General features: G+C 58.0%; 2 protein-coding genes across 3 annotated transcripts in view; both read right to left on the bottom strand.

Moving 5' to 3' along the window:
- C3 (complement C3) overlaps window positions 1-5176 on the bottom strand; it is a 32559-nt gene extending 27383 nt beyond the window's left edge. The window contains exons 1-11 of the mRNA XM_038567540.1: window positions 5100-5176; window positions 4353-4545; window positions 3862-4024; window positions 3688-3758; window positions 1773-1867; window positions 1595-1677; window positions 1419-1509; window positions 1036-1138; window positions 816-942; window positions 521-636; window positions 274-420 (exon numbers count right to left, since the gene is read on the bottom strand). Coding sequence (XP_038423468.1) covers window positions 274-420; window positions 521-636; window positions 816-942; window positions 1036-1138; window positions 1419-1509; window positions 1595-1677; window positions 1773-1867; window positions 3688-3758; window positions 3862-4024; window positions 4353-4545; window positions 5100-5176 — 1266 coding nt within the window. The remainder of the gene's footprint in view (window positions 1-273; window positions 421-520; window positions 637-815; window positions 943-1035; window positions 1139-1418; window positions 1510-1594; window positions 1678-1772; window positions 1868-3687; window positions 3759-3861; window positions 4025-4352; window positions 4546-5099) is intronic.
- A 5328-nt stretch (window positions 5177-10504) lies between these two features.
- Window positions 10505-16678, bottom strand: GPR108 (G protein-coupled receptor 108). 2 transcript variants are annotated; one of them, XR_005375178.1, is made up of 18 exons: window positions 16074-16288; window positions 15810-15929; window positions 14917-14967; window positions 14632-14714; window positions 14061-14185; window positions 13889-13950; window positions 13687-13756; window positions 13491-13595; window positions 13262-13395; window positions 13092-13167; window positions 12529-12602; window positions 12328-12445; window positions 12111-12241; window positions 11948-11991; window positions 11668-11717; window positions 11429-11512; window positions 11205-11329; window positions 10505-11006 (listed from the first exon to the last, which is right to left on the bottom strand). XR_005375178.1 is itself a non-coding variant. In XM_038567539.1 (18 exons), exons 5-18 carry the CDS (start codon window positions 14166-14168, stop codon window positions 10934-10936), a joined length of 1254 nt encoding a protein of 417 aa, XP_038423467.1. In that variant the 5' UTR covers window positions 14169-14185; window positions 14632-14714; window positions 14917-14967; window positions 15810-15929; window positions 16534-16678; the 3' UTR covers window positions 10505-10933. The 2 variants fall into 2 exon arrangements, 1 of the variants encoding a protein (XP_038423467.1); XM_038567539.1 differs by lacking the exon at window positions 16074-16288 and adding an exon at window positions 16534-16678.
- Between the last annotated feature and the right edge of the window lie 256 nt (window positions 16679-16934).

The raw sequence follows: 16934 nt of genomic DNA, 5'->3' as shown, positions 1-16934 counted from the left end.
CCCCCTGCTCCTGCTCTCTCTCTCTTTCTCTCTCTCTCTTTGACAAATAAATAAAATAAAGTCTTAAAAAAAAAAAGAAAGATAGCTGTGCAGACAAGAACCCCTCCATGTGAATGAAAACACCTCTATGTGAACAGCAAAACCCCCTCATGTAAATAAAAGAACCCCACTCTGCAGGTGGCAGGATGTCCGGCAGAGGACAGATGGGGTCCCTCTGTGCAAACTCAGTCCCCCAGCTCTCTGGAATGGGGCCCCAGGCGGGCGAGGACTCACAGTGATGTGCAGGGGCTTCTTGCTGTCGGGTGTGTTGATGGTCAGCTTGGCCACACCGTCTTTCTGGGTTAAAGCCTGCACTCTGTAGTTCTGGATCCCCACGGGGACGTGGGGGGCCGGGGAGCCGTCAGGGTTTGTCACGAACACCTGTGGGTACAGGGGCAGGTGGAGGGGGCTCAGGTGGACCCAGAGGCACAGCCAGTGCTCAGGAGCAGGGCGTGGGGTACAGGCCCACCCAGGGTCTCACCATGAGGTCAAAGGGCATGGCTGGTTTGAAGAACTTGGGCGTCTTGGTGAAGTGGATCTGGTAGGGGGAGGTCACGATGGGGATCGCGTTGCTCTCGGCCTCCACCATGTCGCTGCCTGAGGGGGCCAGCAATGAGGGCGGGCTCCCCTCCAGATTGGGCTCCACCTTCATTTTGGGCCTCCCCCCTCAGAGTGGGCCTCCTCTGTCAGACTGGATCCCACCTTCCTACTGGGCCTCCCCCCTCATACCGGGCCTCCCCACGCAGCCGGGCCTCTGCCCTCAGACCAGGCCTCACCTGAGTGCAAGATAACAGTGGCTGACACGTACAATGACTTCCCCACCAGGGCTTCTGGTCGGGAGGGTCGCACCCCTTCCAGCAGGACATTTCGTTTCAGCGTAGCCACCCCATTGCCATCTTCAATCTGGGGAGAGGAAAGGAGGCTCAGGAAGGGGGAGGCGCTAGGCTGGGGGAGGGCGGGAGTTCAAAGTGGAGGCAGCTGGGAGGGGCAGGGCACCAGAATACGGGTGAGGGACTGAGACAGAGAAATCCTCCGGTCGCCATCCTGGACTCCAAAGATGACGAAGGCTGTTCCGTCCACTTCCTTCCCGTATAAGAACCTGAGAGGCAAGAGAGTCTCAGGTGCTTGTCTCCTGAACGGCAGGCCTCCCTCCAAACCTCCACTGACGCATCTCACAGAGCCCCTGGTCCTTCACCTGGTTCTCACCTGGTTCTTACCTGGTCCACATCTGGTCCCTCATCTAGCCCCTCACCTGGCTCCCCGCCCCCCCACAGGGTCCCTCACCTGGCTCCACCCCGGGCTGCTCACCTGATCCTCATCTGGCCCTCATCTGCCCCCTCACCTGCCCTCCTCGCCTATCCTCCCACCTGGCCCCTCACCTGGCCATGATGGTGACATCCAAGCCCTCTGTGCTATCGATATAGTAGAATTTCTGTGCAGGTTCCACCTGGACCTCAAAACTGGGCAGCACTGGGGGAAGAAACACACAGGTTAGGGCGCCAGCACTGGGACCCGGCACCGCGGGGCCCCCACCCCGACTCCCTCCTCCTCTCACCGTATTCCTTCACCTCGAACTCGGCGGAGAAGACCTGCTCCGGGGCATCTTCGTAGTGGGCTTGTATCTTCCACTGCCCCATGCTGTGGGGCAGGCAGGCAAGTGAGCTGGCCACACCTGGCAGCCCCCACACCCCCACCCCGGGGTAGGGAACCCCCTCCAGGAAGGCCTGACATACTTGACCAGCTCTGGGATGTACCACGACTGGGACAAGATGCCATCCTGGTTTTGAGAGGACAGGGAGCCCCGCTTGACGGTCACACCATCAGGGGACTGTGGAGGGAGACAGGGACGGTGTGACTCTTCGGAGATCGGGCTTAGCCCCTAGGCTGTCCCCTCCCTCTCTGTGTCTGGCCACTCTCTGCGTGTCATGGTGTCATGACTATTGGGGCGGTGGTTTTTAAACATGCACTTGGGTCAGTCGGCCCCGATTCAAGTCCCCACTCTGCCATTGATGAGCTGTGTGACCTTGGGCAAGGTACTTAACCTCTCTGTGCTCAATAGGCCCATGTAGAAAAAGGAGAAAAATGGAGCCCCTACCTCATTGGCTTGGGACACGGGTGATGTAAGCAGGTGCTCACCATCCTCAGTGTCGGTCCGAGTACTAATGATCACTAGCATTTATCACCTACTCTGGGCGGGACTCTGTGGGAAGCATCTCATGGGTGCTGAGCCACCACGGATTGCCTACATCCAACTCTTTGACCCACAAGGATACCAATTTCATGTGGTTCGACCAAATACACATGATTTTTTTTTTTTTTAACGCATGATTTTTGTTGCCAATTATTAAACGTCAGGAGACGTCCTGTAAACATCTGGTTTTTTCCTGGCTCCTCTTGGGGATTGGGATAATTGTGGATGATGGATTCCTGTTGCTACAAGGCGACATCTGACAGAAACTGGGCCGAGGCTATGTCGTTAGAGGCATGTGTTCTCTGGTCCCCACAATTCCACTGAGCCCCCAAAGTCAGCTCAGGGCTGCCGGAACCTGCTCCCTGTTACCATTGCATGATCTTGAGAAATACTCATGACGATCCTCTGAGAAAGATGCCCCCCTCTTCCCTCCCTCCTTCACCTCCTCCTTCTATTCTCCCTCCCACCCTCCACCCTCCCCCCGCCCGTTCCTTCTTCTAGTAAATTTTCATTAAGCTACTACACACCAAACACCGTGTTGGGGTCAGGAGGTAAGGCCCTGAAAACATGGGTGAAAATCCCTTTCGGTGTGGAATTTAGGTTCTGGGGAGGTTGGGGGAGGGGGCAACTAGCAAACGAATAAATCCAGTTGATGAGGATGCTAAGAGGAGATGACAGGAAGGGAGAAGAGTGGGGTGTGTGTGTGTATGTTGAGGGGGAGAAGGTTTGCAATCTTACGGGATGCTCCGGGAGGCTTCTCTGTACAGTTGGCACGTGGGTGACATCGGAGCAAAGACTTACAGGACATGAGGGGGCAGGCAGTGTGGGTATTTGGAAGAAGGGGGTTTTCTGGGTACAGGGGAACAGTCTGTGCAAAGGTCCTGGCAGGTCCCACATGGCAGTTGGAGGGCAATGTGGCTGGAGCAGAGTGAGTAGAGGGAAAAGAGAGAGAGAGAGAGAGAGAGAGAGAGAGAGAGGAGGGGAGGACAGGGAGGGGACAGGGTAGGTCATGCAGGGGGCCCTGGGGACCGCTGGAGAGCTTAGGCTTTTACCCCAGGGAGGTGGGAACTCCTGGAGGGCTCTGGGCAGAGGAGGGTGGGACCTGAGTTAGGTGCTTGTGGTCGCCCTCTGGCTGCAGGAGGCGGAATGGACTACATAGCGTTTTTTATCTGTCACCCCTATCTTCAGATGAGAAAACTGAGGTCCTGGAAGGTGAAGTGACCCGTCGGGAGTCACACAGTGGCCAGAGGTTTCTCTGGAGCCAGGATCCACGTGGTATCCCTGGATCCCTGCCCTGTCTCTAGGGCTCTTTCTGTGTCTGGGGCTCTATGTATTTCTTCTGCCTTTAGGTTTCTGCAGGTGTGCCTTTTCCGGAGTCTCTTTCTCTGTCTCTCCTGTCTCTTTGTCTCTCCCTGGGTCTCTGCCGGGGCAGATCTGGGGCCCTGGCTGGCTGGTACCTGGATGCTGATGATAACGCTCCGGCCTATGGGCAGCAGGTTGTGGTCCACGGTGAAGACCCGATAGAGGACTGGAAGGCGGTGGGAGACAAAGGCGGCGGCAGGTGAGCCCTTGGCTCTCCCGGCAGCGGGGCTCCAGCCCTGGCCCTCCCCAGCCGCTGTCCACCCTCTTACCTGTGGAGCTGGGGGTGTAGATGGTCTTGTCCGTCTGGATGAACAGGTACCCACTCTGGAAGCTGACCAGCACCACCTTCTCCAGCACAGTGGCCCCGAAGGCCGCCTGGACAATCACGAACTTGCTCCCCTTCTCTGATTTTGCATCCTTGTTGGCCGGCATCTAGGCACCGACCAGAGGATCATTAGGAGGGTCTTTCCGGGCCCCTGGGCCACATCCAGCCCCCAGGAATTCAGTGGGGCCCACACATGCCCCTCCTGCCAGTAGCACCTGCCCATCACTTCTGGTCTCCCTGGTGTGCCCAGGTTGGGAGAGCAGGGGGACTCGGAGGTAGGGGTCAGAGAAGGGGATGAGAAGGGGGGCTCAGCGGCAGGTGGCAGGGGTGGCTCTGAGGACCTCCCAGGGGAGAGGAGCTCGGGATGGGAGGGGTTAATTGAAAGAGGAGGCTCCCGGGTGCTCAGAGAGCTGCAGGGCTTCAGCAGGTGCCCACCTGGATGGTGACGGTGCTCATGTACTGATTGGCGCTGGTCAGATCGGTTTTCTCTCTGAACAGCACTTGCTTCTTGGCCGGGAAGTCGTGGACGGTGACGGTGACTTCAGTGTTTTCTTTCAGGTCATGGGCCTCCAGCACCACGGTCTCCTTGTTCTCCAGCCGCAGGATGTTGGGGGTGATCATGGAGAACCTGCCGGCGCGGGTGGGACATGGGAGGGCGCTGCCGTTCTAGGGACCTGGCATTCCAACCCTCACCCGCACAGTGAAACTCCCAAATCCCATATGCAGTAGTCAGATGTCGGGGCTTCCAAAGCAGTACTGCCACAGGATCACCAAACACCACACCCCATGTGCCCTAAACCGGCAGACGCTTGGTTCTGGAAATACCCGCACCCCGCTCCGCGTTACCACCCTGAACTCCACAAACACCCGACTCATGAACTCTTGAACTCACAGGCAGCCTGCATTCCTTAACAGCCCAACCCACTGCCCACTGCCCGCACAGGCACCCGCATGCACCCTGAATCCTCCTGAGACCTGACCCCATCACTCCAACCCACGGCCCACTGCCCGCACAGGCACCCGCATGCACCCTGAATCCTCCTGGGCCCAGACCCCATCACTCCAACCCACGGCCCACTGCCCGCACAGGCACCCGCATGCACCCTGAATCCTCCTGGGACCTGACCCCATCACTCCAACCTCAGAAGTAGCTGTGTTTGGGGAGGGGTCATGACCACTCACATGGGGTCCCCCAGTGCCAGGGGGAGGCTGGTCAGCAGCAGCAGCAGCAGCAGGCGGGGGCCCGAGGCAGGCCCCATGGTGCAGGGACAGAGGAGGGATAGAAGGACAGAGGGAGAGGACTGTGGGGGGGAATGAGCAGAGGCTGTTGGGGATTGCCTTTTATCTGGCCCCAGCCTCCCCCCACCTTCAGCCCAGCCCACAGCTCCTGTAGCCTCCCCCTCCCTGCAGCTGCCCCAGATTACTCAATACCATTTCCTAAGTTTTTCAATCCCCGGGGCCAGTGTGTCGGGGGTAACTAACCCAAGGGCATGTCCTCCTGCAACATGAACACACCTTCCCCTTGCCATGGCCTCCCTCAGGGTCAAGGCCAGCTGGTGAACCTTTCCCCGTGGCAGCTTCTTCATGGTGAAGGAACACTGCAGGCCAGAGAGCCTGCACCCCAGATAGCTGAGCCTGACCCCCAGTCCACTTCTGGTGTGCATTTATGAACCAAACCTTTGGCAGGTGACAGACATGGCCTGAATGACTATGATGGTTAATAGAAAAAAAAAAAATAAAAGTCATCATTGAGCAAAGTCCATATTGCTAGCTTTTTCCTCTTTCATCAACATTCCCTTAAGATATTGTTATTACTATCGTTGCAAATTGTATTTAGGGTTTTGGTATGAATATCTAACATCTTCATATGGTTCCACAGCAAGAAGGTGCAAGTAGACACTCAGGGAAAAGGCGATTTTCCTATTCCTGGTGGCAAACATTCAAATCTCGGGTGTCACATCGCAACCAAATGCCTTGTTTCCTTCCAGAGATATCTTATGCATTTATAAATGTTCTCAGGTTTCAAAAACAAATGATTGGGGGACACCTGGGTGGCTCAGTGGTTGAGCATCTGCCTTTAGCTCAGGGTGTGATCCCGGGTCCTGGGGATCGAGTCCCACATCGGGCTCCCTGCATGGAGCCTGCTTCTTCCTCTGCCTGTGTCTCTGCCCCTCTTTCTGTGTCTCTCATGAATAAATAAAATCTTTAAAAAACCCCAAATGATCGGCATTCTCTACCTGCCCTTCTTACTGGTCTCTCCACCCGGGTGACGCCTCGCTTTTTCATAAACCATATCCCTTAGAGATTATTTAACATCAGTGCCAAGAGAGCTTCCTCGTTCTCACCGGCAGCTGCCCCACGTTGTGTTGTGTAAAGGTGACCAGCCTCTTCCCCGTGGACGGACTTCCGTGATTGCAAATCATGTTCTCTCCAGCGAGTGATCTTGAGCCTGCAATCACCTTCCAGCTCTGACACTTATTAGTGCTAAACCTTGGGCACCTGATTAATAACCACTGCGAGCCTCAGTTTCCCCGTGTAAAAGGAGGTGATGATAGCACCCACTTCACAGGGTTGTTATTGCCATGATAAGGCAACCAGCGACCTGGCTAGACGCTGCTGTACGTCCCTCTGTAACTACTGATTTACAAACCCACTGACCCCGCAGGAAATTAGTGATCTCTCCCCGCCGCCTCACCCCTGACAGCCTGTTGGCAAAGCTCTGTTTGCTTTTTTTTTTTTTGCCCCTCTGTCATTTTGATGTGCCTCTGTGGGATCTCCAGCAAGGTTGTGTGTCTGGGGGTGGGGGTGGGGGTAAAGGGGGTGTGAAGTCCCCAGCACAGGAGGCAACTTGTATGTTGGTGGAGGATCCCGATCCTCTGAAGGGCTGGTCTCTAAAGTTCCAAGGAAGGGGTTAATGGGGAACTCAGCGAGGATTTCCTGTAAACCACGCTCCTTTCCTGGCTGTCTGCATGCCTGGAGTGGGGAGGGAGGCATGGAGAAACAGAACAAACTTGGCCCCTGTCTGCTTTGATTGCAACACCCCTTCTTTGGAAGGAGGGACAGTGCAAACCCCTGCTTACCATCCAGAATTGAGATTAGACTTCTGAAACGCGGGAGGGGGGAAAGGGGAACCTGCTAGGATCTCCCAACACTGCCCCCCCCCCCATGACTCCATCTATCCTCCTCCCCACCCAAACCCACCCCGTTTCCTGAATTCATCATAGCCTTAAACACTTCGGGCTCTGTGGTTTGACGGTGTCTGGTCCCTGGGCAGGTGTTGCTGCTGGCTTCTGCCTCCCTGCCAGGCTTGCTTCCTTCTTTCTCAGAGCCTTAGTTAATGCCGCGGATGGTGGGCTGGGGATCCGTGATAGTTCCTGCGGTTTTTGACAATGAAAGGTGCTCAGATGCTTCGACCCTGGGCTTGGAGGGAAGCTTCATGCCCATGGTGGTGCAAGTCTGGGAAGTGTCCTGGCCCCGACCCGCAGGGCCTGCTAGGAGGGAAGGAATTCTTTGAGGCTTCTTCCTGGCCCTGTGCATGTGCACTCACAAGTGTGGGAGGTGGCTGGCAGGCAAGATAAGGCAGCTGGGGGAGAAAGAGGAGGCTCAGGGGGGGATGGCACTTCCAGTTAGCTGGTGCACCCTGCCCTGCATTCCAGGCAGGAGGGAGGGGGAGCTGGGCTGCTAGAGCTGGGTAGGGTATCTGGGACATACTTAACAAAAACAAAGTATTTGCTGTTTATCTGCAATTCAAATTGAACTGGGTGTCTTGTATTTCATCCTGCCACTCTCACTGGAAGGGCAAGGAAAGAAAGGGAAGGAAGTGGGGATGGGTTGTGGGGGTGGGGACGTGCCCCCTCTGCCACCCCAGGCCTGCCAGAGTGCAGTTTCTTCCCTGCTGCACCCCTTACCCTCACCTCACCCATCAGAGGCGGTGCTGGTGCCAGGCCGGAGGGGCAGGTCTCCCCTCCCTCCTGACCCCTTACTTCCAGAGTGGGGTCCTTGCTACACTGCCTTCTGAGAATTTCCCTCCCCCTCCCACGCAACCCGAGAGCTTTCGCTTCTCCCTCTATTTATTACCCATTAACTGGAAGGTAAACTTGCCCTGGTTGAGTCTGATCTGCCCCTTGGTTCCTGCCCCCAGCCCCCGCCCCTCATGCTCAGCAGAGACCTGGGCACCAGGGTCCCCTACCCTGGAGGATACAGGGCCAGAAAGGTTTTGACTCCAGCTGCACCTGCTCCCAGCCTCTGTTCCTAACCTGTAAACGGGACCGTCGCAGCCACGGAACGTCCCTCTGAGTCGGGGTGACAGACATTGGCAGGCAGGATGGTCAGCCCGGTGCCCGGCACATAGCGAGTGCTCGAGGCGCTTGGACTGTATTTTTATTTTTCCCAACACCTGCTCCTCCTTATTTTGGGGATAGGCCTGCCAGGCCTCCGGGCCGGGGGTCCCCCCAACCCCCTTTCTCCCTGTCCCCTGCATTCTCTGTGTGCAGCCTCTCTGCTGCAGACTTCTTCTAACCCACCTACTCTACAGTAACTGGGGACTTTTTTTTCTAAAAACACAGCTTTGTGATCCTACAGAATTATGATGTCGAGTACAGGCGTGCACACTAACGAGGCGAAGGGCTCCGTGAGGCCCAGACACAGCACCTCATCTATCTCACAAACCTCGTGTGTTCTGCACCCCTACGTTACAGACCAAGAAACCGAAGGCTTTGGCCACCTGCCCAAGATCCTCTAGCTGGCAGGAGCTGGGCTCCTGAGCCCCTGCTCCTAAACCGTATGAGTTTCTGACGGCTGCTATAACAAATGACCACGAATTTGGTGGCTTAAAAGAACACCTATTTATTATCTTACAGGTCTGGAGGGCAGAGATCTGCAATCGAGGTGTGGGCAGGGCTGCGTTCCTTTGGGAGGCTCCAGGGGAGGAATCCTCTTCCTGCTTCTTCTGCTTCTAGAGGCCGCTTCTCTCCGTGCCTGGAGGCCCCTCCCTCCAGCCCCACAGCACACCACCCTCCCAGCCAGTCACCCCTTCTCTGACAGACGTCACCGCCCGCCTCTTACAAGGATCCTGGTGATGACACTGGGTAGAGGATCACCCAGTAGAGTCCAAGGATCACCTTCTGTCTCAGGGTCTTTAACTAAATCACAGCCGCAGGGTGCCTTTTGTCGTTTAACTTAATGTTGGCAGGTTCTGGGGACTGGATGTGGATGTCTTTGGGGAGCCTGATCCTGCCCACCCCTGCACGCACAGGGAGTGAAAAAACTCAGCCCTGTATGGCCATGTCTTTCCCTGCTTTCAACTTTTCCGTGGCTCCTGCAGGCACTGGCACGAAGTCCAACTGTGTATGTGTCTTTAGGCTCCTGCCAGCTGCTCCCCCTCCCCCCTGCCCCCGTCCCTGCCAGCCCTGCAGTGGGACTCGTAGGCTATTCTGGGCTTCTCTGCCTTGCTGCATAACTTCCTCAGTCTGCAATGCCTCTCCACTTCCTTGTCTGGCTGGACTATTTATTCATCTGGGCCCGTTATACTTGTTTCCGTTTGCAGGAATACTTGACCCCAGCCCAATTCTCTACCCATTCATTGTCCCATGCCTGTGCAACCCTCCCGCCCAAAAAAGTATTTCTCAGAGCTCCGAATGGGGCTCAAGGCACTCCAGCTGAAGGGGACGGGATGGGGGACAGGAGACGAACTATATCTCTGGAGCTGCCTATGTGTGTGCACAGGTGCATCCCTAATCTGAGGTCATTCCTCAAAGTTCAGGGCAGTTCACGCAAGGTCAGGCTCACAGCATTATCATGTGTGATCCTCAGCGACCTGGTGGGACCCCCATTTTCCATGTTGGGAAACAGAGGTGAAACCACTTATCCAGGGTCACTCAACAAAGGGGGCAAGGTCGGGGCACCTGGGTGGCTCAGTGGTTGAATGCTTTTGGCTCAGGTCGTGATCCTGGGGTCCTGGAATCAAGTCCCACATTGGACTCCCCACAGGGAGCCTGCTTCTCCCTCTGCCTGTGTCTCTGCCTCTCTCACGAAAAAATAAATAAAATCTTTTAAAAAAAGGAGCAGGGGGGTGGGCACAGGTCAAAAGGTTTGGTTGCAGTGAGCCCAGGAGCAGAGGGCAGCACACACAGTGGTTAAGTGCAGCTCTGAAACCGGCCTGCTGGGGTTTTGAGTCCCGAGTCTCCCAACTGGTGAGCTGTGTGGCCCTGGGCAAGTTACTTGGCCTCTCTGTGTCTCCCAGGCTTTTTAATAGGAATTAGGATCAACAGAAAGAAGCCTTAGAAGAGGGTGTGGCATGTAGCAATCACTACGTGTTAGCCATGATTACGGATAGTCTTCAGTGTGGGCGACTTGGGGGCCTGCCAACCGCCCTGTTTTCCTCCCCTCCAGCCTCTGCAAGGGCTGTCCCCTCCCCTGGGCCTGCTGTCCTTCCCACTGCTTCTGTTCAACTTTCCCTGAATTCCCAGGCTGGGTCAAGGCCCTGTGATGGAACTGCCTGAGGACTCAGCCCTCTCCCTGCCTGTCCCCCACCCCCAACCATGGGCCCGGGTCATTGCCCTGTCCTCAGCATCCAGCCCAGGGCCAGGTACAGAGCAGTTGTTCAACTGATATTTACTGAATATGTAAAGCAACGGATCCTACAACCCTCCCTCCACAATGAATATAGGTTTCTAAATTGTAAACACAACCTCTGTGTTAGGCCTCAACACACAGAAAGGCAAATAAACCAGGGTAGCAAAACAGATTGGTCATTATTGTACAGCTGCAAGTGGCAGGTGGCTCAGGGGCAGGGACAGGGCTGCCCAAATCTTGGGGGAAGAAGGGGCTCTCTTCCAAATGGGCTCCTGGAACTCAAGTCTCTCACCCAGGCACCTTCCTCCCCCGCCACCCCCCCACCCACTCTCCACCCCAACACATATGTGTGCTTTGGGAGCAGAGCTAGAGTGAGGAACGTGTACGCAGAGGGCGGAGGCGGGAGGTGGGGGAAGCAGGACGGTCCCAGACACAGGGGAGGATCACAAAAGTTCCCGCCCGCTGGCTGTTTTGTTGACCTTGGACAGGCCTTCCCGGAACCCAGAATCGGTCATTCTGGAGGCAAATAGCAAGGAGGTGGTCCAGGAGTTGAGGAGCGCTCGGCCCCGCCCACCCAGCACCCATCAAATCCAGCCCTAGAGCGGCCTACCAGGCTGGGCCCCCTCCATCCCCAAAGCCCTGGCCCTGCCCACTCTGCCTGGGAAGCCGCCACACTTCTCACTGCCCTGCCCACCCCTGTGACTCAGGACTCACATCTGCTCCATCTGCATGTCCTCCTCATCCTCCTGGGGCAGCTGTAGGTAAGGGTTGTTGCCTGCAGGCTGGAACTTGTAGCCAGTAAGCACGAAGAAGGCCAGAGTGGAGCCCTCTACCAAGAGCTGGGGGGCAAAGGGAGTGGGAGTGTCAGGCATATCCCCTACCCCCCAGTTGTAGTCTGGCCTGCGCCCCTCCCCGCCATTTGTGGTCTCGATCCTCACCTGGTATAGCCACTGCCACTGGAAGGGCACAGCCACCTGCAGCAGGATGGCGATGATCCGCGTGAAGTAGACGTAACAGATGACCTGCCGGGACAGGGGCAGAGTGTTGGGGCTCAAAGCGACGGCAGAGGGAGGGCTTAGAGTGGGTACACCAATGGGCTGGTTGTACGCACCCCCCGGCAAAAAACAAAAACAAAAACACCCCCAGACACTTCCCCGAGTGAGAACAGGGCTCCTACCATGATGTAGTAATGCCGAAACAGCTTCAGCTTGGCCAGGTTCACCGCCACTGACAGGTGTGCACAGAGATTGAGGGCGTAAGGGGAGGGGGAGAGGTATGGAGGAGGATCATTTTGGGGAGAGTCCAAGGGACAGGAAGGCTGGAGGAGGATGTTCAGGGGACAGGCAGGAAGGGGCAGCTGGTGGGGAGGGAAGGGAAGGGACATCCAGGGGTCAGAAAGAGGGATCTGGAGCAGGACAGGGGCTGGGGAACAGCAGGTCCTGGGACCAGGGCCTCACCCTTTCCATCGGTGCCAGATGCGTCCTGGAGATGCCGGATGGACCTGGAACCAGACGGGGGACCCAGACAGCTCTCAGCACTACCTCCTGTCACATTTACAAGGGGCAGGGTCTCAGCCTCCGGCAGGGGTCAGCTAGCAGGGGTCAGATGTAGGATCCTCACCAGACCACAGGGAAGAGGATGGTGCCACAGCAGATGAGATCCACCAGGAAAAGGATCTCCTTCCAGAGCCTATAATCACTGGCGCCCTCCTCGCGGGACTCGATGACAATGTAGGCCACGTTGGCCAGGACCTGTGGGGGGTGGGTGGGTAGGTGTGCCCCGAGAGTGCATGCATGGCCGCCCCCCCACCCCCACCCCGCCTGCCACCCAGGTGCACCTGCAGTGGAATCACGATCCCAAAGATCTTCTTCTCCTTGTCTGACAGGACGTACTTGACGAAGGCCCAGCCGGAGCCGATCAAGGCGATGGTGATGAAGAGGAGAGCACCCTTCAGCCTGGGGAGGGTGTGTGTGGTGAGGGGGATGGTGCCCAGCTCTCCCCAGCCCACTCCCCCCACCTGCCAGAGAAGGGCACTCACAGGTGTGTGATGTAGTGCATGATAGCGAGGCCTTCGATGGGGTGGCCCTGGCTGTTGATGAAGTAGTAGTTGATCTGGAGGTGGGTGGATGGATGGATGGTCAGACAGACGGACGTGTGGGTGGCCGGTGGTACAATTGGGAGGATGGCAGTGGTTTAGGGACATGGACGGTCAGGGTGGCATGGTGGGCACAAGGCTGACAGAACTGACAGTTATGATCAGGATGGCAAGTGGACGCAGAAATGGGCAGTCGTGGCCCTGACAGAGGAGGGCGACTCACAGCTGGATGGACAGACAGGGGGAGGATCAGAGCTGCGCCAGTTGACCGTCAGACTGAAGGGCAGACAGTCACAGACAGGACGGACGGGCAGACAGCTGAGTTGGGGGGCCAGCTGGTGGCCACTGCGATGCAATGGCTGGATATGTGGACGGGGGGCGGGGGGTGGACAGATGAACTCCCAAGCCCGGGGTCTGCAGAGACTTGGGGAGTGGGCTGCACGGGCTTCTTCCTGGACCCAGAGACCCCAGCCCGCCCCCTTCTGCTCCCCGCCCAAGGCTCTCACACTGTGGAAAAGGAGGGAGATGCTCTTGGTGAAAGCGAGGGCCGCCATGAGCCAGTGGATCTTGAAGACCTTGTACCTGGCGGGGGAGGGGGCGGGGGCATCAGTCAGGGGCGGGGAGGGGAGGGCTGTGACCAGGGGAGGTGGGGGACCCCCAGGGGCCAGGGCATTACGTGTTCCTGCAGAGGACGGACACCCAGAAGATGCCGGCTGCCAGGAAGCAGGCAGACATGACCAGGTACAGCTTGAACAGGGGGATTTCCGCCGCCGACAGGAAGCCCTCGGGGTTCTTCTCCCGAATCATGACCTGGGGAGGGAGGCCGCAGCAGCGGGGAGTGGGGGTTTCACACCTCACCAGATGGGCACGCCAGCTCAGGCCTGGGCGCGGCCGCCTCTGCTCACCGTGAGGTCGAACGGCTGCTCCCGGCCCGGCTCCGAGTTGTAGCAGTTGTGGAAGTTGAGGCTGTACTGGCCTTCCTCGGCCCGAGAGCCGATCACCACGTGGAACTGGGCGGCCGGGACAGGGGGAGAAGGGGAGTCAGCCCGGTGGTCCCCGCTCTGGGGGGGAGGGGGGCCACGGGTGCGCCCCGACACTCACACTGAAGTTGTAGGAATTGTTGAGATGCCCAAGCCCCAGGACCAGTTCGCTGTCCTTCCCACTGAGGTCCCTGAGGGGACAGAAGGCCCACATCAGCTGGCCCTGGGCCTGGCTCTCCGTATGTCCCCCCCCACCCCGCCCCGCTACCCTCTCCCCCTGCCCCCAAGAGACAGTCCTCCCTCCTGCCCTGGCTTCCTCAAACCTGCTGGTCTCCCTGGGACACTGTGGGTTTTGACTGGGCCTTGCTGAGCACAGCGATGGTCCCTAGAGGGGGCAAGTGAATGACTTTAGGATGGACAACAGAAAAAATGGGAGGTAGGCCAAGCAGCCCTGGCCATCCACCCTCCCTGCTCCCACAGCCCAGCCTGACTCACCGCTGCCCACTTTAGGGGTGACTGTGAGCTCTGGTTTCGGGGGCCCTGGTTCAGAGGGCACTTCGGGGAGGAGCCCAGGAGAGATGAACAGCTTCTTCTGGTCCCCATACCTCCGCACCTGGACCCTGGGGTGAGGATGGGGGCCCTGGGGGTGAGGCCAGGAGGCTGATGGCTTAGGTCATCTGTACAATGTGTGCAGAGGGACTCGATGGTCCCTTGGGCCCTCAGATCTCCTTTGTGAGGCTTGGCATCAGGCTGAATCAGTGGGCACACAGTTCCAGCACTGGCCACCAGCCCTCAAGACGGCTGCCCCACCAGTGACCGTCACTTTCTGCAACGCTGACTTATTCCACGTAAGTGCGTTATTTAAAATGAAAATGCATCTATAGACAGGCTACACGGTATTGTTGGACTCTGGTTCTTGGGCCTCAGTTTTTTCTTTCAGAATGGGGGATAATGTCAGCATCAAGAGTCGACGAGTTAACACCTGTAAAAGCTCACAGGATGCTCCCTGGGACATATGACACATTCAACAAGTATGAATGATGGAGCACCCGACCCATCAACTTACCGCAGATCCTTGGTGTTGATGAGGAAGAGAACCAGGAGGTTGCTACTGTTTTTCCGGAGAGGACAGTTGGGGGGGTTCGGGGTCTGGGGAGTGCGTAGGAGGGTGTCTTGGTTACCGCCTCCCTAGCCCAGCCCCACCCCTGTCCCCTCCCCATCTACCTTGCAAGGGAGGGTCACTTCTTGCTCCCCCTCCCTGCGAGAAAGAACAGGGGCCCTTGGCTCCTGATGTAAAGGACAGACATCCCAGGCCCTCCTCACCCCCTCCACCATCTCCTCCTCCACTCACTGAGTAGGATCGAATGCTGCCAGATTGAACCCGAGTCAGACTGAACCCCACCTGGCAGGTGGAAAGAAAAGGGGAGGAAATGAGGGATTCCGCAGGGACCTCCCCAAGCCACCTCTTTTAGCAGCAAGCGAAACATCATCTCAAATTTACTGAACACCTACTGTGTGCTAGGTCCCACAGTCACTCGTGGAATCTTCCAACAACCTGTCCTGCCCTGGGGCCCCCCATACTCTTAGCTCCTAACCATCCTGTGCCTCTCAACTTGGATGTCACTTCCTGCAGGGGCAGGTCCTCTGGACCTAGCCCACCTTGTTTTCACTCAATTAAAATGTTGATGTAATAAAGAAGTAAAAATAGATAAAATGTTGATGGCCTCCAGCCTTGACCTGTGGAATCCGGCACACGTGGGTTTGCATCCAGGCGCTGAGACTCTGAGCAAGGCACATACCTCTGAGCTTGTGTGAACATCTGTAAGGTTGGGTTTACAGGTGTAACATTTGCACAGCATCCCTGAGAGGTGGCTGTGAGAGAACGGACCCATGGAAAGTGCTTTGCCTGGTTACCTGGTACTCAGTGGCCATTCAAAAAAAAAAAAAAAATGCTGGCTACTCGTTCCGACTGCGGGAACTGGGGATATCTTGTGCACTGGTGTGCCCTCCCTCCACCAACCCCCGCTCAGGGTTGCACATATTGCACGAGGCCTTATTATTCCCATGTTACAGATGAGGACACGGAGGCTCAGAGAGGCCAATGGATTTGCCCAAGATCCCATGGATGAGAGGCTGAGCCACCTCTCATCGGCGTGGTGGTGGTGGTGGTGGTGGGGTGGTGGGGTGGTGGCAGGAAACTTGTGCGCCTCGCCCTCCTCCAGCAAAGTCCTCAAAGCCCCTCACCAGCGGGGTCTCCTCTTCTGTCTCCCGGAGGCCCAGCCGCAGGAGGCTCAGGTCCACCTCCAGGGAGCCATTGGCGTAGAAGCCGAAGCTGTTCAGCGGGATCTCGGCTCGCTTCTCCCCCTGCCGGAGACCAAGGAGGCAGAGGCAGCTCAGACCTCTCCCCACCAGCCCAGCCCCACGGCTCTGGCGCGAGGTGGCAACAGGGTGGCCCCAGCTCCTCCAGCCGCTGCTCTGCGAGTCCAGGAAGGGAAAGCCCAGGGGCACCTGGAAGTCTGGGCAGCGGGTGAGCACCACCCCAAAAGCGGAGTTCTTCATCTTGGTGTGCGGAGCCCCGACCCCCCAGACAAGTGTGAGCTTCCAAGATCCCAGCGAGTGCCCAGGGGACCCGGTTCTACGAGCCCCGGGGACTCCCCCAGGGCCCCAGCGCCCCAGAGCGACCCCGAGGATGCACACACAGGACTAAAAGTTGGGGCTCCCGGGGGGGGTGAAGTCCTACCCCCTAGTGGGTGGGGCACGACCCTAGCGGGGGCGGCCCCGCAGCCCCAAGCGGGGACCGAGGGGGACTCCTCGGACGAGACCACTCGGGGCCTGGAAGCGGGGGGGCGGCGGACCGCTCCATCCCGCGTAAGCAGAGGGGGAGGTAGGACGAGACCACTCCAAACCAGGGGCTTCTTGGGGACAGAACTGCGCCCCCCGCCGCCGCCCGCCGCGCGGAGGGACTCACCGTCAGCGCCAGCCGGTGGATGCGCCCAGAGCAGCTGTCCAGGAGCAGCAGCAGCAGTAGCCGCTGCCCCCACTCCGCGGGGCTCCGGCGGGCGAGCCCCCTCCTCTCGCTCACTGCCATCTCTGGAGCCGCCGCCTCCCCCGACACCGCCTCTGACGCCCCCACCCGCCGACGGGTGAGCCAATCGCCGCACGGCGGGGGCCGTCCCTCCGGCGGGTCCCGCGCGTCTAGCCAATCAGCCACCGCTTCCTCGGAAATCCGCACCGTCCCCCTCGCACGACGCCAGATGGACATCGCCAGCTCCGAATGGGCCGCCTCCGCCGTCACCAATCACTAGGGAGACTGTGCTGATGCAATTGGCTCAACAGTCCACCTAACCAGTGCTGCTGGACCCGATATCC

The sequence above is a fragment of the Canis lupus genome, chromosome 20 (assembly GCF_011100685.1).
Source record: "Canis lupus familiaris isolate Mischka breed German Shepherd chromosome 20, alternate assembly UU_Cfam_GSD_1.0, whole genome shotgun sequence".
Lineage (NCBI taxonomy): Eukaryota > Metazoa > Chordata > Mammalia > Carnivora > Canidae > Canis > Canis lupus.
This window is presented reverse-complemented; position numbering and strand designations above follow the sequence as displayed.